This window comes from Sorex fumeus, unplaced genomic scaffold (genome assembly GCF_029834395.1).
Source record: "Sorex fumeus unplaced genomic scaffold, SorFum_2.1 ptg000007l, whole genome shotgun sequence".
In the NCBI taxonomy this organism is placed as follows: domain Eukaryota; kingdom Metazoa; phylum Chordata; class Mammalia; order Eulipotyphla; family Soricidae; genus Sorex; species Sorex fumeus.
In genome coordinates this window covers 20282632-20309536 of record NW_026606064.1, presented here as the reverse complement: position 1 = coordinate 20309536, position 26905 = coordinate 20282632, and the positions used below count along the sequence as shown (strand labels likewise).

The 26905-nt window shown below is 37.7% G+C and overlaps 1 protein-coding gene across 1 annotated transcript in view; it reads left to right on the top strand.

The window, feature by feature from the left end:
• The window catches only part of CD44 (CD44 molecule (Indian blood group)), a 94172-nt gene that overhangs the window by 60009 nt on the left and 7258 nt on the right, over nt 1–26905 (top strand). Inside the window, exons 7-17 of the mRNA XM_056135462.1 lie at nt 491–616; nt 3081–3194; nt 3672–3788; nt 6530–6655; nt 8076–8207; nt 9734–9835; nt 11631–11720; nt 12595–12801; nt 15755–15829; nt 19825–19896; nt 22910–22988. Of these exons, the coding sequence (XP_055991437.1) occupies nt 491–616; nt 3081–3194; nt 3672–3788; nt 6530–6655; nt 8076–8207; nt 9734–9835; nt 11631–11720; nt 12595–12801; nt 15755–15829; nt 19825–19896; nt 22910–22988 (1240 nt within the window). The remainder of the gene's footprint in view (nt 1–490; nt 617–3080; nt 3195–3671; nt 3789–6529; nt 6656–8075; nt 8208–9733; nt 9836–11630; nt 11721–12594; nt 12802–15754; nt 15830–19824; nt 19897–22909; nt 22989–26905) is intronic.

Here is a 26905-nt window from a genome sequence, read left to right as displayed (position 1 = left end):
AGCAATCTGACATTAAAGAGGATAAAAAATGAATTGGAAAATTGTGACTGCAATTACGGAATTATAGAAATTGTTGACAGGGGTTAAGTTTCAAGAGTTTCTTTAAGGCTGTCTTACAGAGCAAATAGACACATGTGAAATTTTATTATATTCCATTAGAGGAATATGCTTACATTATAGTAAATGCACCTGAAATCATGGGGCAGTATTTATTAGCCTTGTTTCTCCTCTTTGGCAGGGTTATGTCTATGTATATTATTTTTGCTCAGCTAAAGAGAAAAGTTCAGCCATAAAGATAACAGCCAATTATGTTGTGGTCTATAGACAGACTTCCGCATATATGAATTTGTGATATTCAACTTCTAGTCAAATCTCTCAATTTCTTATGACTTTGGGAATTCTATTACACAATTTGTGCCTGACTTTTTTCCTTTGTCAAATGGGTTGCATTAGCCTCCTACTCAGGCACTAATGCAAGTCACCACAACAGGTGCAAATTCAAATATCACCCTAGCAGGCCGGGACCCCATTGAAGAAAATGAAGATGAAAGAGATAAACACCCCAGTTATTCCGGATCAGGCATTGATGATGATGAAGATTTTGTCTCCAGTACCAGTAAGATAATCAATTATAGTAGAACCATTTATGCAAGACTTACCAATTAATCTGAGTGACACACAATAGTAATTCTGTTGGAAAATAGATAATATGAAAATGAGTATGATTGTGTGATCAGACTTTTAATAGTACTTTAATGAGATTATAAAAGAAGAAATAGATTTGTTTAATGCAAAATCATTTAAAAGAGAAATGAGAAAGATCTCTCTAAAATTCCTAATACCTCATGTTCTTGCTTTTCTGCTTGTTTATATAGTCTTCTACTACAGATACAGTGTGAATTATTGAGGCTTGTCAGTGACAACATAGTGAAATACTTAAAAAATATTCACTGTATTCCTACCTATTATTTTTAGGGAACACAAACATTTTAGAACAAAATTTAAAAAAAAACGAAACTCCTGTCTTCATGGAACTTATGTCCTATAGAAACAGTAAACTTGAAAAATATCATTAGAAAGATATTAATTGGTGTAGATGATTCTAAATTAAAGGCTAAGAAAGGCTTAAAAAATCTCTAGTAGGGCTTAAATGATAGGAATCAGGATTCAAGAACTGTCTTAGATAATAGCTATTTGAGTCTAAAGAACAAATCCAAAGTTTTAACAAGCAAATAGGGCATCAGTATAACAAAAAGACACTTAATAGAAGGACAAAAATAATGCAGCTACTAAAAACCAACAGTGATACCATTGCACAATAGTATCTGATTTCATGACAATTTATAAAACTTTTGGGAAAGCAGAACTGGAATCAGATCTGTAAAATATCCTTAAAATACAAAGACTGGGCTAATATTTTGCCAGATGTCTGAATTTCTCATACTGACCTAAGATATTACTGAGCCAAGATGAAAATGAATCTTGGACCTAACTTCACTGAAGTTCTGCTTTTCCTTAGAGGAGATGTATCTTAGAGAAACTGCATGAGCTGTCTTAGGTTACTGAAGTTCCTTTGCTGCTATTAGAACTTGTAACTCATCTTCAGAGGGATAAAACTCAAGAAGTAAAAAGTTCAATATGTAGTTAGGTCTTGAAACATCCTAGTTTATGGCATTAATAGAGCTCAAGATAATCTAGATGATCTAATTTTTTATTTTTAAGTAGTCTACTACTTAGTCTGGATACCCCTATTTCAGAGATCAGTGTATATATTATGCAAGATATTTTTAATAATTTTATAAAGAAAATAAAATATCCCAAAAACTAGATCTACATTACTATACTCTCTCCACCAATAAAGATGTATTCTTGATAATTGAGTATTTAAATTTTCTTGACTGGAAAACTAAACAGATCAATCAGGAACTAATCTATACAATCAAACTTCAAATTTCAGGGAAAAACTGATCTTGGCATTTTTCATTTCTGTGATTTTTTCTCTTACTTCCATTCATCTTCCTGGTCACTGTGCATAAAATTCAGTAGGATGCTCTTTTTCTTAGGGGTACGATAACTATCATTTTTCATTCTCACTGAGAGTGTGGTTCATGATTCTAGACTTGATTTTCTTCTCTGTGAAATAGAGCTGGTAGTACTAATTTCTCCAATAGATTTTCTATTACTTTAGTATCAAACACAAACTTTAGTGAATTTGAATGGATTTCAAAACATGAATTGGTTCTGGTTTTGTCTTGATCCTTCTGTCAGATGCATCTGCTGTTCCATCCCTGTTTTTCTGGCTGACAGCATTAGAATACTGGTGGATGTGTGACTTTTATTTCCTATGAGCTGTTGGGATGGTGGTTGGTTACCTCTGGTGTCTTTCTACTGAATGTATATATAAAGCTTTAATTTTCTTTTGCTGGCTGTGAATCACATACTCATGAAATGCTTTGTATGTGATGAGAATAAATAACATAGGCACTTGCTGGATATTAGAAATGTAGAACTAAATACTATGGCTCTTATATAGGTAGATATTTTTCTTAATATCACCTATTGGAAAGCTCTGACAACTCAAGATGTTTCTCTCCCATCAGAACTGCTAATGACATGAAGTGATATGTCATGAGATGGTGTAACTTTCAGATGTCTGTCTTTTCAGCTTGAGGATATAGTACACTTACGAATGATCTCAGTATCATGGGCTTTCAAATGTAGAGGGCTGTTACAGTCTGTGTTGGGTGCGGATCTCTGACATCTTTGTTTTTGTTGGTGGAGGACTGGTGTTTTCAAAGTTGTTATTCCTCCTTCCTCAGCTTCTTCAACTGCTTTCTCCAGATCTCATGCTCTGACCCTAATATATTTGGTGACAATACAAAGGGCACTGAGATATAATAACAACATAGCTGAATCAAGTGAAGATACTTTGCTCTCATTCCATTTCCTCTCAACTATCTATACAACTTGGTATAGATGACTCGCTATATAGACTAAAGAAGGACAAATTATGCAAAAGAGATGGTGAAGGCTCAAGAAATAATATTTTTTTCTAATCACTTCAATCATCGTTATCACAGTTTCAACCACAACACGGCTTTTTAACTACCCAAATCAGAAACCAGATTGGACTCACTGGAACCCAGATCAATCAAATTCAGATGTATTACCTCAGACAACCACAAGGATGAATGGTAATGGATTATGTATATATGTAAAGATTTTTTTCTCTCAAAGTTTATGATGCTGCTGATACTCAATCATCAGGAGTCAGAAGGAAACTTAGCTAATATCTCATAATAATTCCTGGCGAGCTTTCATGAGCATATTCAGTTTGACTCAGGAGTTTATTTACCAATTATACCATCTAACCACAAGATATTTCACATTGCTTCAATATAAAAATGATTATGTTAAAATATTTCATGGTCCCTTCCTTGAAAAGTGATTTTAATGGAATAACAAATAATAGATAAGGAATTCCATGCTCATGGGGTTTTTTTTTAGGACAGATTAGTGAAGTCATCCAAAAGTATTGAGGTTGAAACTCAATTTAGGTACTATTTAGGTATTTAATACATTAAATATCATGTACTTTAATGGAAGAACAGAATCATCAAAAGTTGATTGATTAAAAAGTCACAATGTGTATATAACCATCATCATGACAGATGTTAACAGAAGTGGTACCAGTGCTTCTGGAGAAAACTGGACCCAGGAAACACATCCACCTCTCATTCACCATGAGCATCATGATGAAGAGGATACCCAGCATTCTACAAGCACAAGTAAGAAGGATGGCATCAGAAGTTCTCATTTAGACGAGTTAGTGAAGTCATTCCAAAGAATAGTGGAGACATTTGATACTGATCACATCTATTTTCACATCGTAATTTCCTCTATTCCCAGACCATAAAATGATACCAAACTGTGCATAATTTTTAGAACTTGGAAGAAAAGTATTAAATTATCTGCTTTCCCAAAAGGTCAACATTTTTGCAATGTTTTAAAGTGGCTTTATTTTAAGCTAATGTGTTTTAAAAGATGAATACAGATTTTGTGTCAACAATCTCTAGCAATTTTTGGTAAATCTGCCAAATTCCATTTGGGTGATATGTGTGTTTATGGAAATATATGGTAGAGTGTTCTTTTGTTGCTCAGTAGTGAAAATTGGAAAAAAACTTGACAAATACAATAATCTTTGGAATTCCTATTTTCAGTGAAGATACCTGAATAATTCAGCTTCTTTTTCACTACAGAGTAGAAAGGCATCTCTTACAGAGTTTGGAGAAAATTCAATAGCTAATATGCTCTATATTTGAATTCTGTGCCTTTTTCTGTTTTTATGCTTAGTATGACTTGGGAAGACTGATGCTATTATTTCTTTATGTGCAAGCACCCCAGGTTTTCCGTATGACAATCTTAATTCTCACTTCTGAACTTTGAGAATTATACCCCCTCCAAAGTAATAAGCACACATTCTTGTTTTCATCTGTCTCTCAGAGAGATGCCATTGCACTTGAAATAAAAGAAGTTTTAATTTAGGACAACATCTTGTGACATTTTTAATACTATGGCCCAGTCATCGTTCTTATAGCCATGACTACTTCTAAAGGGAGAGTGCAAGAGACAGAAGTTAAAAGGTTTTGGAAGTCCATGTCTAGAAAATGCCTCAGACATCAGTCAAGACTTAAGTTAATAATCCTGAGCCTTGTACTAAATACTGAATACATGTGAATCTACATGTCATTATTACCCCCTCTCACCCCCAGTAGACTTCAAACAGCATGAGGACTATGGTTGAGTTAAGAAGTGTTTTCAGATAAAAGGAATAAGAAGCCTATGTCTCTTGAGGATGAGATTCTGTACCAATTTCCTTTGAGTCCTAACTCAAAGAAAGATTTGAATATATCTTAGAAATTATTGGATAGTTGGTGCATAAGAGGCAGAAAACTACTGGAGAGATTTGGATTTCTTGAACCTACTGTCAAAGGTGGGAGGTGGGAGGGTGAGACAGGAAGGTAGTTGAAATCCTGAACATAATAAAACTTAGCAGAGGAAAAGCAGCAGTAATTCTGCGACCAGTACCTGCCAAGTAGAAGGAGGTTTTGGCTGGAGACCTCTGAACTTTACCAAAAGAATGGTATGATTCACAGAATAGAATCAATATGAAAATTTCACCGGAAAGTTCTAAACTTTGCAAACCCATATCCTGTATTTTGGTGGGCAGAGGGGGTATTTAGGGAATCATTGTGTTTATGAAGGTATTGCTAGAAGAAGTATAGAGGAGGAGAAAGAGTTGTAGTATTAGAAGTAGTTGTAATAGTAATAATGGCAGTAGTAATAGTAGCTATAATAGCAGCAGTTGCAGCAACAATAGCAGGAGTAATAGAAGTGGTAGAAGTTCGAGTAATAGCAGCAGTAATACTAGCTACAGCAGTAGCAAGAGTAATAGTAATACAATTCATTTGGATTAATTTATGTTTTTTGAAATTATACTCAGTGGTTTTGTAATTTTATTATTTGTCAGGAGATAGTAATTTAGTCAGTAGATAATAAAGCTTAATATTTGAACTTTTTCTCCATTTCTCTTGATAACAAGTTACCCGCAGCAATGTTGGCCAATATAAGGGCAAATTCCAAACAAGAAGCTTGCTTTTAAAAATATCTGTTATTATTAAATCATACATATCAATTTTCTAGGATAATAAAATACAGTCTACAAGTAGCAAAAACAGCATGGCAAGTTAAAAGACTCATTTTCTTGATGAACTAACAATTTCCTGTGAGTTGAAACTAATGAATATGACAACGACTTTCTGATTTTTTTTTCCTAAAGCATCCTAATAGATTTTTATTCCATCAATTTTGTTCTTATAAAAGCTGGACAGTTGCATTGTCTGGTAGGAATGTTAAGCCTTTCACACTGCTGTTGTTTACATGGTCCCAAACACTGATTGGAATGGTTTTTCTCCCATTGAATTGATTTTGTTTTTTAAAAAAACTAGTTTGGGCAATTTCGATACCACAAAAACTCAGTCTTTTAAAATGTCAGTGGAGGAGCATTTCAGAAAGTCCACTATCTTTCATTGTGCCTGCTGTTTAAGTACTGCAATCATGGAGATGTGACCATTCTAGAAGATTTCCTGTGACTTCCCTCTTATAGTCCATTGTTATATATTATATTACTTTCCTCCAAATTACTGGAGCAAACAGGTTAACTCTTTGAACAAACAATTCTCTCAGCATATCTCTAAAAATATAAACTAATACTGGTAAGTAGTAGGCCGTGCTCTAGTCCCCACTATGGCTTGATTTTCAGAGAACCAAAATTTCCTCTGGGTGCCAGTTTTCCATATGCAAAACAGAAGGACTAACCGTTTGATTTCTAATATGTCTTTCAAATTTCAGTGATCTGACTGATTTCCTTTATTACCTTCTATCCTGTGTATCTGTAACCTTAAAACAGGAAGGCTTATTGGTGAGGAAATTGAACAATAATAGCTCACAACTGGCATTCTTCTCACAGCCCAAGAAACCCCTAGTAGTGCTACGGAGGAAACAGCTACCCACACAGAGCAGTTTGAGAATGGATGGCCCGGGGAGTATCCCCAGATGCCAAAAGAAGACTCTCACTCAACACCAGGGACAACTGGTAATGAATGATTTTACATGCAAACTGGGTGGAAACTTCTTTGGTGAAACACCTGGTATTGAGGACTCTGAACAAAAAGACAGAATTGTCATAAAATACTATGTTTCACCAATAGTTCATATGTGGTTAACATGGAGGCAGTTCTAAACTGTACATGACAAATCACCTGAAGCACATAAAGGAGACCAAAGGGACTGTGTCCTTGAATATGTCATTTTCAGATTTAGTTTTGAGCATCCCCAGTAATATTATAGCAGAGACTTTAATCTTCTGAAATACTCCCTTTTATTTTATAAAGAAAAAGACTCTATGATGTGTGTCCAAGCTTTACAGTATACTTCTCTGAAATACTGGGCTTGTCAGAAAATAAGTGTTCGGTCAGAACCCCAGTATTTGAAGAAATAGAGCCAGGCATTTTGAGAAAATGATTCTTGTTTGATGTCCTTTGACCCTTTTGTCAGGTCTGCTTGCTGGTTTCTCCCTGGAATATACAATGTTTTGTCTCTTGGTTCTACCCCAAAAAGGGCACTTTCTTTATCCTTAAATTGTGGGTTTGTGGAAATTGAATTCAAGTTCTTGTCATCATTTCTGAGTAATGACATTTAACTTGGCTCTGCAAACTTCTTTGCATGTTCTATTGTTTGCCTAAGAGAAGCATTGAAGTACATTCTGCATTGAAATGAAACACAAATTTCATCTTTTGATTTAGTATCGATGAGAAATATTACCACCTTTTTATTTGCAAATAGAACATGATGCATAATGTCCTTCTAGTGCATAGCATTGCTGAATGCATTTTTGGCAAAGCAGTGGTTTCAGTGATTGACTCTGTAATGTAGATGTTGCTAAGGTGCTATGCTGTAATTTCTTCTACCTGTACTTCTCCATTAGCTCAGAATGAAGCTAAAGACATGGTTAACATTCTTTATATGCCATCTACATCATAAATCTCTTTGTTAGAAAGCAATTCTTCCAATGGATTCCATTTATCCTTTTGAGGTGAATGGTCTTTAGTTTTATACTTACCTCTTTGGAAACTGTCATCTGATTCTTTCTCTAAATCACCACTGACCTAATATGCATTTCACTGGGATGTGGTTGTTTCAGAATGACATATGCTTGGACTGGTGGCGGTATGGCAGGGGCCAAGAACTACTTCTCTTTTTTCTTTACTTGGTGTCTGTAACTCATCCACTATCCACTGGTGAAGGTACTGATGATTTTGTGTACTCCAGTTCACATGCTGATGATAAGAATGGGAATAAATCCACATCTTTTAAAGCATTCTGCACTTATGCAACTTCCTGGCCCTACACAGGAAGATGGTTATGTTGTATAGAGAATAAAAACTTCAAATCAGCATGTCTCTGACCAAATGTCAACTAATGCTTTGATAATTGCTTGAACTACATGGTCACAGCAGCCTCAGCCCATGACAACCACCCAGATCAAAGAATGACAACACAGAATCCAGAGGATAGTTCCTGGACAGATTTCTTCGACCCAATCTCACATCCAATGGGACAAGGTCATCAAACTGAAAACAGCATGGGTAATAGCCTCTGAGATTTTTTGTTCTGTGATATTATTTTGAAATATAGCCACTGAATGGCTAGATTCCTTAGAAATAGGTCCCTGATTGTACACCTGTCTACTTTTCTAAGGAACTGGAATTTCTGTGAGATGGAATTAACATGATCATTTATCTGAATAGGAACTCCTGGTCTGACATAAAGAATTTGGCAAAAAAGGGATTAAAGAGGAATTATTAATCCTTATATGATGGGAGTGGAAATAATTTCTTTTAAAAAAAAAACAGCAGTCTGTAGACTGCTTTTTTTTTTTTACCACTTTTAAGTACATGTTCAAAAGAGTGAAGTGATGGATCTAGTGACTATTTCCACTGTCACTAGATTGTCACTGTCCAACTTTCTTATTTGGGGCTGGAGCAATAGAATAGCGGGTAGGGCATTTGCCTTGCATGCGGCCGACCTGGGTTCAATTCTCAGCATCCCATATGGTCCCGCAAGCACCTCCAGGAGTAATTCCTATGTGCATGAGCCAGAAGTAACCCCTGTGCATTGCCAAGTGTGACCCAAATTTCAAAACAAAAACAAAAACTTTTCTTATTTACTCTTGCCACATTTAAAGGTAAAAAGGCTGCAATATTATACATATTTATACATATATACATATATAGTATATATATATATGGATGGCCACTATATATATGGATGCCCAGTATTTCTCAGTATTCCCAGTATTTCTCAGTATTTCTCAGCATTTCAGTGTTTTCTAGCTTGATCTTGAACTGATTGAGTCTCTTCACAAGCAGTAAAAGGGTTGGACTTTCTAATGGAAACCTATCAGTGATGATGACTATGAATTGTTCAGTCTCTACTTCACTCAGGATTTGTTACTTCGGCAGAATCAACTTTTAATAGTTATTAGAAGCAATATTTATATATATTTCAGTGAAATATCTATACCACTTAAAAGTTTTTATGTTAATTGCAAAGTTTCCTCATTCTTGTTTATAGGGAAAATGATGCACTTATATCCTCGTCTTATTTCTTGCTCCTGAATTATTCTGATAGCCTCCATCTTTTATTATAGCTCCATGTTCTGTTTGCGCATTCACTTTGTGATGCAAAAAAGGAAACTAGTTAAGGGAAAAGAATTGTTAAAAAAAATAAAAGGGAGGGGGGGCTGTTGAGTAAGGGAAATATGACAAAATAGTATCTAAACCATTTCTTTCCTCTTTGTATCAGGTCACATATATCTCTAAGAAAGCACATGGGTTACATCTCTGTAAAGTTTGGGAGACTGTCACATGCTTATTTTGACCCTATTCAGATTTAGCAAACACAAATGAAAATCATGATTTTCATCTAACTTAATCCATAAATGAAAGTTATTTCTTTCTTTTGAAAAAGTGATCATGTATTCCAATTCTAAAGACACGAGTCAGCATTTTCTTCCTTCTCCCTTACCCAGGGTTGAATATAAAAATAATTTGTCTATAAACCCTAAACCATCAAGCAAAATCAAGCAATAACACTGATTTAATTCCCTCAGATATGGACTCCAGTCATAGTACAACGCTTCAACCTTCTGCAGATCCAAATGTAAATTTGGTGGAAGATTTAAACAGGAAAGAAACACTTTCCATCACAACTCGTAAGGATAATGACTCTCAGGCATTTCTTTGACTTGCGTTCCTTCTTCATTTCTTGTTTATACTGTGCCTGTGCAGAGCTTGGTGATGGAATGGTGTTCTTGGTGCTATGTGACTCATCCCAGAGTATAAAGTCTCTCTTTGTTATCTTCATTTTCATGATGGGGTTCTTAAAATCTGATTTTACTTCTTTTTTGCTGTTTTCCAGATCCAATGAATTTATGCTTAAAAAATTAGGATGTAAGGGCCAAGAGACAGTACAGGGGGTAAGGCACTTGCTTTGAAAGCAGACGACCAGGATTTGATCCCTGACACCTCATATGGTCCCCTGAGAACCACCAGGATTGATTCCTGAGTGCAAAGCTAGAAGTAACCACTCAGCATCGCCAGCAAACAAATAACTAAATGTTATTCCATTCAGTTTGGTTTTCCTTTTTAAAGCAGTTTTATCACAACCTAAGACCATGGTTAGTAAAGTGGTTTTCCTATGTTTTAAAAGAGCATCTCTTTTAATTTTTAACTTTTTGCTAAGGCATATTAGAAGTATGGTGGTCTAATAGTTATAAAGTGACATTTTAAAATAGCTAATCATAGAAAGTAGGAAATTCATGTTAGTCCATAGAAGATGGAAAAGTCGTGTTAACAATCTACAAGATTATAGGACCCAGGAAAGAAAAAGGAACTCTTGCTAATATCTTTTAAACTAAGTATATGGTGGAAGCAATGCTAAGCTTCTAACAGAGTTAATATCTACCCTAAAAATCACCGAGTAATCTTAGAGAACAAAGATCATTTTTTATTTTATTGACAGAATATAAGATAAATTTAGAATTAAGAGGACATCATTTTATTTCTTGATGATCATAGTGAGCCCTTTAAGACCAAAGGGAGTCTGTGTGGGGGGGCGGGGGGGGCAGTAAGCTTGTGTTGTTTATTAGCATTGTAATACCACAACATTAAACATCAAAGGAGATAAGCATAAGAATGTTCTGCAGAGGATCTTGTGCTATTTTATGTCCCTGTTGACTTATGCTCTGAAGTTAGGATTGAGAATTGGTAACTATCTGTCTTCTGGCTGTTCTGTGTACTTGGTGATGGATATGGCTCCTGGGCTTGCTATCTGGAGTCCTTGTACCTGTAACTCAGAGGTCAGTACCTATCTTAGAAGAACACAATAGAAATTAACTAAAACATTTAAAGTGATTTCAAATGATGGTTCAGACTCAACTGGACGTATATCTGTGATAGGCCTGTATTTGCCCAGGCAAGTACTTCTGGCATTTCAGCATAATGAGAGAATCTTTAATCCACATTCAAGACCAAAAAACTAATAAAAGAGTAAAATAGTAATTTAATTTAATGTTCTTGAAAGGGACTAATTTCTTCATAAAACTTTGATCTGAGTTACCTGAGCTTGTGAGTCTAGATGAGCCTCTTCCTTCTATGTGGCTACAGATATGCTATCTTGGTGTTTATTTTTCTTCATCACACTGTGGGCTCTTGGTTGTTAGTAAAGACTCTGGGAGTCAAACTTTTCTTTTTTTTTTCCTGTCTCTGTGACAAAAATCTGGCCCAGGTTTCACCATGGTATTTTGTTGATTAAACTTTTTTATAAGGGCTTAGGAATCAAATAGAAGTATTTTGTGTATTTCAGTCAGAGGAGAATATGCAAGCCTTAGTGTTCTGTGCATCTATTTTCTTGACACTCCACTAGTTATTTCTGTCATGTCAACAAATAACTTGAATATTTATTTCATGGATTCATATTAACGATGACTTCATTCCCCATTGAAACAGAGCAGAATCCTGCTCAGAGCTTCTCCACATCACATAGTGTCTTGGAAGAAGATAAAGACTATCAAGTGACTTCTGCTCCAACATTTAGCAGTAAGAATTGTAAAGCCTAGTTGGTGGTGGCTTTAGCTATTAATAAAAATCAATATGTTTGGGGTGTTTTTGTGATGTCTCAGGTGGAGGTAAATCAGTCAGCTGCTTTTTGCTATTGCTTCAGAACAGAAGGTATAGCTGGTGGTGGTGTTCTGCTTTTTCTCTTTTGTACACCTCATAGAACTCACTGTACATTAAAACAATCTTTTTTTCCCATATACTACTTAATCTTCATTTTCTCTAAGCTCTAGAGTTGGTGAGTTGGCTTAAAATTTTGAAATTTGCTTATATATAAATTATAATTGGGGTAAAAATCTGAATTGCGTAACTCTTTTCTTTTACCCTTGCATTGATAATATTATTTTGTCATTTATCCTCTGGACCATAAATCACAGTGGTAGTGACTTAAATACTGCCTTTCTGACAAAAGAAAGAATAATCAAAGCCTCAGGAGGTCTTTTAAATCTTGCATTTGTTATCCCAATTGTAGGCAGAATAATGTTACCATTTAATTCAGTGTTGTGTTTCCTCCATTTCATTAAAGATGGGGCCAGCTGAGAATTTGAGATTATCTAGTATGTGAGTTGACTTGGGTATAATTGAAATGGTACAGACTTTATGTTAATAACCCAGGCAGATGTTGCAACAGATGAACAAATGTCTCTTTTGGGTATTAAGGATCACCAAAATCTATTCTGTTGAGTGATGTCCAGGTGATGCAATGACAAAATATAAATTTCTGTAGCATAGCAAATCACACTGTCTTTTGCTCCACATTCACAAATAATACAATGATTACATATTCTGAAAATAAACATATAATGGATAGTGGTCTTATAAATGCGAGTTTATCATTAACTCCACCTCCACACAGCTAATAATGATGGTAAAGATAGATGGGAAGGTGAAAATCATCCTCAAGATTCAACTACTTCTCTGGAAGGTTACACGTCTCATTCCTCAGACACAAAGGAACACGGGACCCTTGTCCCAGTGAGCCGTGCTGAGACTGTGGCCCCTGAAGTGACTGAAGTTAGTATTGTTGGAGATGTCAACTCTAATGTTGATGGTTCTGTATCAGGTAACTTGGTCATTTATTATCTGGTTTGCTTTCTCTATGTAGGGGAGGAAAATGCAATCCCTATATAGCAAGGTGCATTTTGGGTGTGGATTGTGGTTAGAATGATTGGTAAATGACTTTCTCTGTTTGTCCTAGAGTAAACGAACTTAAATCTAGGTAAATGATATTTTCATTTGTCAGTATAATATTTATTTATGTATTAAAATTTATTTTAGTGACCTTGGTTTACAATACTATGAAGGAAAGGGTTCCTTGTATACAGTGTTCCAAACTTATACCCACCACCAGAGTTGATAGAGTCCCTCTGCAATTGTCTAGGAGTTCTTTTCTGAAACTTCCCTCTTTTCACTGCCATCTTCCTGCCATAGTAAGCTTAATTCTGTCAACTATTTATTTTTGTGACTTGGTTGTTATGACAGAATTTCTTCTTTGTTCCTGGGCTTATGACATACTAAATTGAACCATATAAGATCAATATTTTTTGTTCAAAGTATTAAGCTAAGTATTAACAATAATTTCACTTGATTAAACTAATTTATCCTGTCATATTTGTAAGGTTTTTTATGAATATTTTTCTATGTATTGAAAAACACTTTACTCTTTCATTGGTGATGGATTGGTGAGTTTTAGTTTTGGTGGTGGGCTTGTGGATATATCTCTTCTAATTGTGCACCCTTAAAACTCTATGCTTTAATCTGTCCATGCAAGAACCTTTTCTCTTAATGTAACAGCAGAAGAATGACTGAAGATGACTTAGTTGCTCAAGTTTGACATGGACCTAGAATAAGTCTTTTCAGATAAGCAGATTTCTCTAATTCTGCTTTTCTTGGTTTCTTCATTTGCACTAGAAACTTATATTTTAAAAAAATGGTGACTGGGAAATACCCTGGTGAAGAAAATATTCTTCTCTTTAGTTCTTGTGATTTAAGCATTTCTTACCATCCAACTACTAAAGCATATGAAAGACAAAATAAAATATATATCTTAAGTCACTCATATGTTCCTATATCTAAATTTACATCTAAGCTCTTTTAGCCATTCAGCTACCTCCTCATCCCTCTGTGCCCCCGCCCCAAAGAGAAATCTTCATACAGTAAATAAAGTAGAAGACAACTGTGAAACTTTCAGTGTTATGGGGATGGAAAATCTAGACATCAGTATTTCATCTCTTTCCTCCGGGACCCATTGCAAGTCTTCCAGAAAATAGAGTTTGAAATCTTACACCCTTTGGTCCTTTATAGCATTGGTCTACTCTCAGATACTAAAAATCCAGGTAGCATGTCTGTATCATTCTAGAGAGATAGATATTAGAATAATGCCTAGTTTATTTTCACAAAATTGGGGCTTTGGGACTGAAGATGCAGCTCAGCACTTAAATGCATGCTGTGCCTTGTATACGTGAGTCCTGGGTTTGATCTCTGGCTACACACGTACACACATACACTGATTCTCTCTCTCTCTCTCTCTCTCTCTCTCTCTCTCTCTGTGATTAAAGCTAGAGCAATTTTTTAATTTAAAGAACTTTAATGAAAATGGAAATTTTAATCGTTTCAATATTCTAGAAGTATTATACAGTAGAGTTGTTAATAAATAGAATGCTTTTTAAAATTTTAAAAGTTCTACAGATTCTAAGGTACAGATTTTCCATGATTTGCTGTGGATTAAGTGGTTACTAACTCAGGTGACTCTCATCCCTTTCTTTCTTCCAAAACTCTCAAATAAGAGTTATTATTCCTATATATTTTAATTTTTTATGCACTGTGTAAAAGTTACAATGTTTGTAATTGTGGTGGTGGTGGTGGCGGTGGTGGTGGTAATGGTGGAGTGGTGTTGATATTGGTGTTGGTATCTCAGAAAATTACTTTTTCGCTTTTTCTAATCATCAACCAAGGAACAAAGCAATCTACTTCTTCTAAACAATTGCATGAGAGGTTATCTATCTCTGTTTTCTTTAATTTAGGAAGCTATACTAGCCTGCCATTGCACATCCCATATAGGTACCTTCATAGTGGGTGATTATGGCATTTTATAAACCATTTTATAAGACCACACCCCCACAGGAACAGGGTGTGGCCCACACCTGCCAGTGCTTGAGGGCTACTCCCAGCTCTGTGTTTGGGGGTCACTCCCTGAAGTTTGTAGACCATGGAGTGCTGGGAATGAAATTAAGGCCTGCATGCAAACTGTTTGCTCAGCCCTTTGAGCAATCTCTCTAGCCCAGCCTGTGATTTTCTTTTAAGATTAGAGATAGTTTCGGAAAACATGTGGAGAAGAGAGTGAAGAGTAGGAACTTCTATATGCTGAGTCTAACATTTGGTATGTAGATCCAGATTTAGCAATTTAAGAACCAATCTCAATCTAAGGCCATGTAGTAAGATAATAGTCACTTTGGGTGTTGAAAATACTGATTCAATTTTTGAGAAATGTTACTTGAATTATTCTCTGATAAAAATATATTGTTTTCTCTAAACAAGCAATTAATTTTTAAATATTTATATAATTCAGCTCCAAGCAACAAAGATATTTTTGTGTTATCCTTTGCCTTAGAAAAATCTTTTAAAATATTCTAAATCACAGAGTACACATCCAGTGATCACTTTGTCACAATTCAAAGAATATGATCATTTCAAAGATGCAGTACCAAATGTCAACTCAGACATGTGAAGTGATCGTAATATTTTTATTGCAATGACTGAACTTCTCCCAAAGGTGAACTCTTTCTCTGGTTATCCTTGGTATCTCAATTTCCTTAATTTAATCCACTCAGTGGATTAAGCAGTGAGTAGTAATCGATTTTGTGGTTCTTATTCAAGATTCTTCTACCACCATTTTTTGGTTACCCTTAAAAGATTAAATATTGTGATGACTTATGTAAAAAAGGCAAACACCAGGAAATGCCTATGGTAACCCAACCACGACATGAAACTAAACTTTCCTTGGTTATTCCTTCCAGGGGATCATGACGACTCATCCTCTGACTATGACTCCCATGGCAAGTCCCACACTACTGATGGATCTCAGTCAGCTGGTGAGTTTGAGATGTCTTACTCATACATTATTAGCATCATCATTGTCAAACTCAATAGTTTATAGTGAAGAGTCATATACCTCAAAAAGTTGGCAGACTTTCTGGGTATATATGTCAGTCATGGAGAGGATTTAATAAATACATTGCTGAATCCCATATTTCATTCAGTTTTCTGACTCCTCTGGGGTAGAGTCTGAACATCTATACTTCAAATAAATTGTCTTATGACTCCTCTGGGGTAGAATCAGAGCATTTATACTTCAAATAAATTGTCTTATGACGCTGATGGGAATGGGAAGAACACTTTGAGATCTACTCTTTTGGAGAAAATTTTCCATCTGAAAGAATCAGGAAGAATTCAAGCCAGGTGCTAATTTGGCATTGCAGTACACCAGGGTGATGAAGAACATGAGTTTTGGAGTAAGAATAGACTGGGTTTAATCCCAGTTCTTCCACATAATAACTGGGGAGATTGCTTCAAAGATCTGAAACCCAATTTTCTAACCAATAAAATGGAAATAACAATCATTGTTATAGGACATGTTTTAAAGATTACATGACTATATATATATATATATATATTTAGTCTAATCCTCAGCACATAATAGCATTTATTGTGAGTGTGCAATGCACAATAGCATTGTCCTAACACTTCAAGTGTTTTTGGTTGAGTTACCCGAAACTGACATTTTTATAGGTCATCAAAAATCAATAACCTCTTATGGAATACTTATTATTAATTCATTTAATCATTATTTTACTGAGGCTCAAATTGCAATGCAAAAGCCTTACTCTGAAAAGCAAAAGTCTGATTTGAGGTAGATTTACCTGCGACTGTTAGCTCTGGGACTGTGGAAAGGATCTGTTGGTGTTCTCTCCCAAATGTCTCCAAATCAGGTGATTCCCAAGCAAACCAGGTCCTCCTCCTTCTTGTCTACATCAGGGTTAGGGCTGCTTCTAAACTTAAAAGCTCACCCAGATTCCACCTGACAGTGTTCAGGAAAGGAGGTCACATCAGGAAATGCCAGGCACTGAACCCGCCCTTTTGCATGCAAAGCATGTACTCAGTTCACTCTAGCGTTGTAGACCCAAAGATGGATTTTTTTCTTTTCTTCTTCTTTTTTTTTTTTTTTCTGTTTTGGGTGATGTATCACCTGGTGATGCACAGGGGTTACTCCTGGCTCTGTACTCAGGAATTACTCCTGGAGGTGTCCGGGGGACCATATGGGATTCTGAGAATCAAACCCAGTTCAGCTGCATACAAGGAAAATGCCCTACCCGCTGTGCTATCACCTAAGCCCCCAAAGATGGATTATTTAAAGCATGTCTTCATGGGTAACCTTTCACCTAAGAGATATCGGAGTTCATTTTTAAAAATGCACCTGAAAGGCTGGAGAAATAGACTGCAAATAGACTCCAAGTCCCTCAGGGAGTGATCCCGGAACTCAGAGCCAGTAGTAAGCTCAGCACTGCCAGGTGTGACCCCCAAAAGTCAAAAAAAAAGAAAGATCTGCATTTTCACCAGATCTCTCCCTTGCACTGATAATCTCAGTAAAATTTGAGAAACCACTGTCATAGACTGTTTTTCTCACAGTTTAATGATCTCTGGGCACCACCTTAGATTGTATCTCACTTCCCAACTGCAGTGTCAAGTGGTCCTCTTTGTGGAACTTGCCTACCCAGACAGCCCAAGCCTAGCTGGGTTTGCAGACCTCTAGGGCGCAATGCGAGACCTGCTATATCTCGTCCATCCAGGTCTTCACTTTTGCTTGAAGTGAGAATCAGGTGGGCGGGAGTGATCTCTTTTGTTTGACTTCTGTGCAGGTGTCTATTGTTCAAGTAGAGAGGTTTCATCTTGCTCTGCACACACCCAGATCTTTCCTTGCTGGGAGCGCTTTTTATGGAGAGCAAAATAAAGAGCTTAAGATCTATTAGTGGCCTCCTTTTCAAATATCAAAGGCAGTTAAATGAGTCAGAAAAAGACCAAGGAGAGTGACTGTGGGTCATGGTTGGTTTTAATGGCCAAAAGCTCTAGTTCAGAGGACCAAAGTCCCAAAACATACCCAAATGGGTGCAGGTGAAGACTTGCCAATGACCAAGCTCCCTGGGAGGCCACTGGAGAAAGTTCCTTGGACTTCTGAATTTTCCAAAACAAAAGAGCGCTGTCAAAATAGGAAGGGGTATGTTGAAACAGCCAGATGTCTGGTAAGGATTTATTTCGTTTACTCCATTTTGAATTTAACTAAAACACCAAGTGGCGTAAACAGGAGCTACCTCGTCCAAAATAAGCACTGTCATCAAAATTTCTGTTGTCCATGCAGTGTAAAGTTTAACTCTGAAAGGTAAGCCCAGTTATCTTCATGTAGGTCAGCAGAACTTGTTTTTGCAGGTTTCTTTTTGCTTTTTTCTTCTGTTTCTTTGTTTGGTTTTGCTTTGGAGGCCACACCTGGCTGTGTTCAGGGATTATTCCTGGCTCTGTGCTCAGTAGTCACTCCTGGCAGGGGTCAGGGGGACCGTATGGGGTGCCATGGATTGAACTTGGGTTAGCTATGTGCCAGACAAGCACCTTAATCACTCTAGTCCTTTGTGGTAGCTTTTAATTTATTTATTTTTCTTTCTTTGGAAGTATTCATTATTCTGTTATGGTAGTGGGAGAAATAAAGAGTTGGTCTTAATAGAAAATTTTCAAATTTTTGTTTTTAAGCACAGAAGAGGAGGATACCCAAAGCATTGCTGGGTTGAATCTTTGAAACTGTGATGTGAGGCTTTGAAAATATGGACAAATCTCTGCTTGTGACTTGTATTGTCTTTGATGCTTGTTGTTGCCTTCAAATATGAGGGGGTTATTTTTGAAGGAAGGTTTTTTTTTTTTGGTTTTTTGTTTGTTTGTTTGTTTGGGGACCACACCTGGTGGTACTCAAGGCTTATCCTGGTTCTATACTTAGGAATCACTCCTAGTGGGGTCAGGGAGCTATAGTGGGTGCAGAGCTCGAACTTGGTTTGGCCTTGTGCAAGGCAACCTACTCTTTATATTATCACTCCGTCCCTCACCAAGTGTGAAGTTTTTGTTTGCTTCTTTATTTTGTCTTTTTAGCATACAGTAGAAAACGTTCATTGCTTTCTTAAAAGGCCTTTTTTGTTTTTGTTGGTTGGAATTCTACTAGGACGATTTTATCATCAACTAAAGAATTATGATCCCTTTCCCAAACCCCTCACTTTTTAATAAGTATTTTTGTTTCTAAGTAGACCCTGGCTGTGATTTTTAGATATGTTTTGAACTTTCTGAGGCATATGAATTTCTTGAGGTTTTGTAGGAATAAAGATTCAGATTCAGTAGAGTGGGGTGAGGCTTGAGATTCTATATTCTTAGTAAACTTCTAGTAGAAGTCTTGGCTGCTGCTCAGGGGACCAGACTATTAGTAATAAATAGCTAAACTGAAAATGGAATATAACAAAAGCTTCAGTGACCTTATTGTGTGCTTCTTTTATGGTCTATACAATAACAATAAATATAATTCTTCCATCTGGTTGGGTGGCTGGAACCACACCCGGCAGTTCTCAAGGTTAGCTCTTCTCAGGGGTGACCCCTGCTGGCATCCAGGGGGATCATATGTGGTCGGAATTCAAACTGGGATAAGTGAAACAGAAGGCAAGTAAGGTCTCCCCTATTCTAGACTCTCCGGCCCCCATTCTCTGCTTTTTAACAAGAGTGGAGGGGACGACTCAAATGCAAGATTGTTCTGTTCTGGAGTCCAGTGCTGTCAACATGACACCATTATTACCATTAAGAATTCTCACCACACTTCCAAATAACCTCCAGTCCAACTGGCCTTTTCTGTGGCAATGCCTTTTCTATAACTTTTTATACTTGTCTGTGGCTTATGTCTGTGAATTGTTTCTCAGTGATGCAAATGTAGAAATTGGCCTTATGAGTTGTAAGAAACTCTGGTTATTTGTTCTAAACTTTGAATGACAGAGCTTGTGTTTTCCCTTAGGACATGCAAGTGGGAGTCAAGGAGGTGATGTAAACCCAACCTCAAGTCCTAAGAGAAAGCCTCAAATTCCAGGTGAGTTCCAGCTATGAAGCAAAAACAAATAAATAAAACAGAAAAACTAGCAGCTGGTCCCTCTGAAATATCTCAGGAAAGAAAGAAAGACAGAAGGAAAGAAAGAAAGAAAGAAAGAAAGAAAGAAAGAAAGAAAGAAAGAAAGAAAGAAAGAAATTTTCCTATCCCCTTAAAGCTAACATTACTTAAGTTCTTAAGTCAAAGAATCAATGGTTATTCAGTGCTTTGGGAAGAAAGGATAGAATATTCTTCTGTTTTTCTGGTCCTCTAGATTGCCTGACTTATCCTTGATCTGTGCCAAGGAAATGTCATGTTGGTTACTAAAGCTATCTTCCCAAGTGAATGATCGCCAAGTGATGTCAGGTCATACCCACATCCTTCCTGTCTGAGTCCCCTTTACTTTGGGTGTGGGGTGAAGTGGGTGATTTCACTTTGTAGACAGTGAGGAGGTAAATGCAAAAGACCTTCCCTCATGTTGTGTAGAGTGAACAAATTCTGGTTTTTACTGATCCTGACAAGAGCAACTTTTCAGAGAGAATTACATGTGAAACAAAGGATCTGAGAACCTTGAACCTTCTGAGCATCAAGATTTAAGGAATTTTGAGTAAAATTATTATTTTTAATTTTAAAAGCACAGAAGTTCAGTATCCTCTCTTGTGTATTTGCTACCAAACCCAAGTATGGGTACGCTAGTGACCATAATTAATGTAAAAGAGCAAAAAAAAGTTTATTCAGTGCTAGCAATCTGAGAAGATGGTGGATTTATTCTCACAAAGCCATTCATCTTACTCTCAGTTTAGGGCTAGGGTCTAGTCAGGAAAGTATGGTAGAAGGAAAGGTAGGGGTAGTAGGTAAGGAGAAGGGAGTCTTGTCCAGGTGATGCCAGTGGTTGAATGAATCCCTGGGTGCTGACAATCTGTGGCAAGCACAAATGTGAAATAAGGTCCATAAACAATGTCTAAGGTCCAATAAGAAAACTCCAGGATCTAACAGGAAAATCCTCAGGAGTCTCTTGGGAAGGACTGGTGATTACTCTTCGCTCCTCAGCTCAAAAAACTGGACCTGGTTTAACATGAAGAATATAAAGGCATGAAAGCACATTTCAGGAATGGGCGAGAAGGCAAAGGTCAAGGAAGAGTGAGAATAAGTTAGTCTCTAGCAAGCGTCTCTAAAACTTGCTCTTTGACATACATGAGAGAGAACCAAGAAGATATTTGTATGACTTCAGTTGCTGTCTCTCTCAGTTCAACTAAGATGAGGCCTGAGGCATTTTTTTTTTTGGTTGGGCTCACCATTGAAAATTTGTAAAAGGGAGATTACCCCTTAAAAAAGAAGGATTTTCTTAAGGTTGCAAATTATCCTTTTGATTGCCTCTCTTCAAAAGGTGGGTTCCAAACTGATCCTCCCTTCAGGGAAGGGAAGAGTATGATGTGAACCTGAGCACCCCTAAAGGCATAACACATGGAAAGATGGTGAACTTTGATGGTGAAAGATGGTGACAGGGAGGAAGAGGAAGGAAAGTCAAGTGTAATTTTCTATAATCAGGCAGTAGGATTCTTCCAGTTCTTGTGAGCATGACTATGGGGCATCTCAGAGGTAGAGACAGGCTGGTGCAGAAATAGTACCCCCCTGTCCACCATCTCTCGTCTAACCATGTAAAGATCAGACAAAAGCATCTGAGCAAGAAATCAAGGAAAACCAAGACCCCAAAGAAGAATAGCAAGGAATGACATCCCATCTTCCTTAATTCATTGCACAGATCTATGAACCAGTGGGAAATTTTTCTTTCAGGTTTTCATATTCCTATGCTATTAAGGCTTGTTTTGAACTATATAAATGATACTTTATTGGACTACAAGTGGTATATAGTTATAGAAAATAATTTTAAAAATATATCTAAACAAATGATGGAAAAATAATGTTATTTGCCTCACCAGTCAGTAATACTTTGATTATCATTTTTATATATGTCTCCCTGTAGTTTTCTGCGGGGGGATTCATACCCAGTGGTTTTAGGGGACTACTCCTGGGGCAGTGTTTAGGAAACTCTCCTGCTGGTGCTAGAATTTGGGACTTCTTCATGAAAATCATATACTCCAGCCCTTTGAGCCATTTCCCTGATCCTTTCTTACCGCTTCTGATGGTAAGAACCTATAGACCAAACCTATAGAAAAAACATAGACAGAATATTATAATATAAATAGATGCAGTTTAATAAACCACCATTCCCAACTGGTTGACTACAACTTTCCAATATCATGAAATATTTTCTCCCTGTAATATATCGCACATTATGAAATGGATGAACCATAACTTAGTCAATCATCCATGGCTGTTGTATATTAGGTCATTTATAACTCATGAATTATAAAGAACTCAGTAATGAGTTAAGAACTCAGTAATGAACATCTTTATAGCTAATGTTTAGAACCTGCAAGTTCTTGAAAGCATAATTGCTGTACTAGAAGCATGTATTTTTTGAAGACTTTTTTATATTTGGTCAAATGAATCTCTCCCCCCATCAAATGTGCATAATTTAGCCCTCCACAAAACTGGAATAGTTGGTCCTTTGTCTGCCACATGCCCCTTTTCACATTAGTATGTGATCTCCATCTTTGTACCCTAGTAAAAATGTAAGATGGATGCTTTTATCAAAGAAAAGAATGCTTATTTCAAGGTAAGAAACCATTCCCTTTAGTTCATTTAATATTTAACCAGAGGCAACTATAACTTTCAATAGATTATATTATTCTTGTAGGGAACATGTTTCTTCTGGAGGGATTTGGAAATCCTGACTGATGATAAGAGATTAAATCAAGAGACCTGTAGGACAAACACCCTATGACAAAATCAGCCTTTCAGTATCCGCTGCCTATTGTCTCGGTCTTTTGGTGGAAGTCATTCATAACACTGACTGGTTCTTGTTTGGTCTAGGTCAATGTATAAATACAGTTTTGTTTTTATAAAGCATATTTCCCAACCTCACACATGTCTTTCGGTTCACTCACACCAGAATGGCTGATAATCTTGGCATCCCTCTTGGCCCTGGCTTTGATTCTCGCAGTTTGCATTGCTGTCAACAGTCGAAGAAGGTAAGGGTATGCTTTTTTAGAGCCCATAACTTTGAAAACATATGATTTGAACATAAGCTCTGTAATCTACATGCTTGTGCTGTATATCCTGAAACCAGCACTCTGAGATCCTGGTAGAAATGCAGAATCTCAAGCCCCAGGTGGTTTTGAGACAAGCTCACAGAAATTTATGTATACAGTAGAGGTTAAGAAGCCCTACTCTGTGTTGGTTTTCCTTGATGGTTCACCACCTCATCGTGACAGTGGGTGACAAGGGTGTCAGCTGGCCAAGAGTGAACCAACACGATGCAGGCAGGTGCAGAGCTGGACTCCTTGCACCAACTGTGTCGATCTGGCTAGTACGTTCTGTACGTGAGCAGCACATCAATGCACAAGGTGTATGGCGTGTTTGTCAGCGTACAGTTCGTTACAACATTCCAGTCAACCAAAAGCTTGCATTCAGTAGACTGAGAACACCTGTAATGGTGATTAGAGGCCACCCCAAAAGCCTCTGTTCCTCTCGGAGAGCCTGGCAAGCTACCGAGGGTATCCCATCCCAGGGCAGAACTTGGCAAGCTACCTGTGGCATATTTGATATGCAAAAACAGTAATAATAATGGGCTCATTCTCCTGACCCTGAAAGAGCCCCCAGTATGGCACCATTGTGAAGGATGAACAAGGAGAAGCTGCTAAAATCTCAGGGCCAAACTAGGCTGCCAAAACAAAGGACTAAAATGACTGTAGGCACTTTTAATGCACGTACGCTGACACTGGACGCATCCATTGAAGACCTGATGGTGCAAGCACAGAAGATCAAATACGATGTCATTGGATTGACCAGAACGAGAAAGAATCAATTACATCACGCCGTTTTCGACACTGGCGTCGGTGGTGTCGGTATCCTCGTCAACATGAACTTGGCCATGAGCATCGAATTATTCGAATGCCTGACAACCCAAGTCAGGTGCTATGTTTGAATAGATGTGGCTCATTTCTGGAAGTTTCTATCTTTGTCGTCTACACACCAACATCCAACTATGATAAAGAAGAAATTGAGAAGTTCTACATGGGGCTGGAGAAGTTCTATTAAGAAAAGCACACCATCTACAAGGTGATTTTAATGCCAAGATAGGACCGAGAAGGTCGTCCAAAGAACTCCACATCGGAACCGACGGCCTACAATGGAACAAACAGGGTGAGAGACTATGTGAGTTCATCATGTCAACCACGACCATCCATGGTAACTCGCAGTTCCAGAAGGCTGAATCTAAACGTTGGACATGGGAGTCTCCCAGTGGACAATTCCACAATGAAATTGACCACATCATATTCTATCAACCATTTTGCCTGACCAATGTCGCTGTTGTCCCAAAATTTTAAATGGGTTCAGACCACCATCTCCTTCATGCAAAATTCTACTTCACAGAGCAGGGAGTAAGGGCTGCAAAGTTTAAGAACTCCCAGAACAACCACCAACTGGGTGCTCTTTGGCACTATTGCGCTATATAGGGAAGATGCCGTCATTGACAGCATCGACGAGGAATACTATCGACTGGTTCATCACCTCCATGATTGTGCAAGAAAAGCCAAGAGTGAGAAAGCCACAAAAAAGATGCCTGTCTTCAGAAAATCTGAAGCTCATTCGCCAACGTGGCTGGGTGCGAGCCTCAGGCAACCACAAGCTAATATCTGAGCTTGCAAAGCAGTGCAGAGAAGCTATAGAGGAAGACCTCAGAGAGAGGAGAGCAGCAGTGTAGGCTGACGTGGCAGAAGCCAGGGAAAGCATTTGCAATGCCCGCCTATCGTTCGTCAACTACAAGACCAAGATGACTGCCCTCGGATGCCCTGATGGATCTATCACATCTTCCAGAAGGGCAATGGAGAAGATTATCAACGACTTCTACTTGGATCTCTTTGATAGCCACATCCACCTGCTCACATACCAAATTCCACAGGATGGATATGTCATTCCCAGCATTCTCCCCTCTGAAATCCAACACACCATTTTGTTGGTAAAGAAGTGAACAGCACTTGGTCCAGGCAACGTCAGACCCAAACACCTGAAGAATCTGCCACCAGTACTCATCAATACACTGGCTTGGCTCTTCATGTGCTACCTGTCTGAATGCAAGGTTCTGTCCCAGTGGAGAACCAGCAGGACCATTCTGTTGTACAAGAAGGGAGACTTCCATGACATTGGCAACTATCTTCCAATTTGCCTGTTGTCTGTCATCTGCAAGCTGTTTACTCAAGTCATCCTGAGTGGGATTGGCAGAACACTAGACAAAGGACAACTATGCAAGCAAGCCGGATTCCAAAAAGGATTCAGCATGATTGACCATACCCACACGGTGACCAAGCTCATTGAGGTTTTTCAAGAGTTCAAGATGCCACTCTGTCTAACGTTCATTAATTTAAAGAAGGCCTTTGATTCTGTTGAGACTGAAGCGGTCATTGAAGCCCTAGCCAAACAGGGCGTTCAAACTCAGTACATCAGGATCCCCCGTGAGCTGTATTACGGATTCACTACCAGGACCTCACCATTCTACAAGGAAGTGATCATTAATGTAAAGAGAGGGGTTTAGCAGGGTGATACCATTTCACTGAAACTCTTCAGTGCCACCCTCAAGAATGTCATGCGACAACTGGAATGGGAAAAAATGGGAGTGAAGATAGATGTCCAGCAACTACACCACCGCGGCTTCACTGATGACATCGTTCTAATAACACCAAACATTAACCAAGCGGCATGAATGCTGGCCGACTTCAACCATGAGTGTGGAAAGGTTGGACTACAGCTGAATCTCATAAAGACAGTGTTCATGAGAAATGAACTAGTTCCAGACGTTCCATTCGCTCTCAACAGAACGAACATCTCCAAATGCAACATTTATGTGTACCTGGGTCGAGAACTCAACATGACAAACAACTTGGCACCAGAACTGCACAGGAGCAAGAGAGAGACGTGGAACGCCTTCAAGAGCATTGAAGAAGTTATTAAGAGGACAAAGAACCTTCGGCTCTGGGCACATCTTTTCTTTTTTTTTAATTTTTTTTTTCAGGCACATCTTTTCAATTCCACTGTTCTTCCTGCACTAACATACACCTCATAGACCTGGGCCCTACTAAAACAGGATGAGAATGCTATTTGGGCCTCCCAAAGAAGAATTGAAAGAGCTATGCTTAGAGTATCACGCTTCACTCAAGTGAGAGAAGAAATCCGGAATTCCAACCTCTATGGATGATCGAGAATCAGGGATGCTGTCTTGTTTGCCAAAGTGTCAAAAATCAGATGGGCCTGATACGTAATGTGATTTGGAGACAACCGCTGGACTAGAGCCTTTCCTGACTTGATTCCACGGGACATCAAAGGAACACCTGGCGGCCCACCTACAAGATGGTCAGACTTCTTCATCAAGACCCTGAATGAACGGTTTGATGCTCTTCATGTTCTTGGAGCGAGCAGATGCCATTGGGCTACACTAGCACACAATGGGGATGAATGGAGACGTTACTGGCACCTGCTTGAGCAAATCAATGAGCAACAGGACGACAGGTGATACTCCGTGTTGGAACATTGAAACTCAATGTTCTGAAACTGAACATTGTAACTGAAACTCAATCATGAAAAATTTTCTGACTGCATATCTCACGTTGATTCAATTGAAAAAAAGGAAAAAATGGAAGCCCTACTTGGGCACATTCTTTGGAGAAAAAAGACTGATTATTTAGAATATCACATTTACATAATGGTTGAACCTTTTGTAGGTCTTAATTTGGGAGAGGGAGCCAGTTTAAATTCATGGAGACTCTACCTGATAGAAGTTAAATATCTCACCTGAATGGCATAATAATACAGATCTTTAAGTGCATTTACAAAATATGTGTTAATACACAGATATTTATAAAGTGCATTAATAAGGCAGGCACAAAAGCAC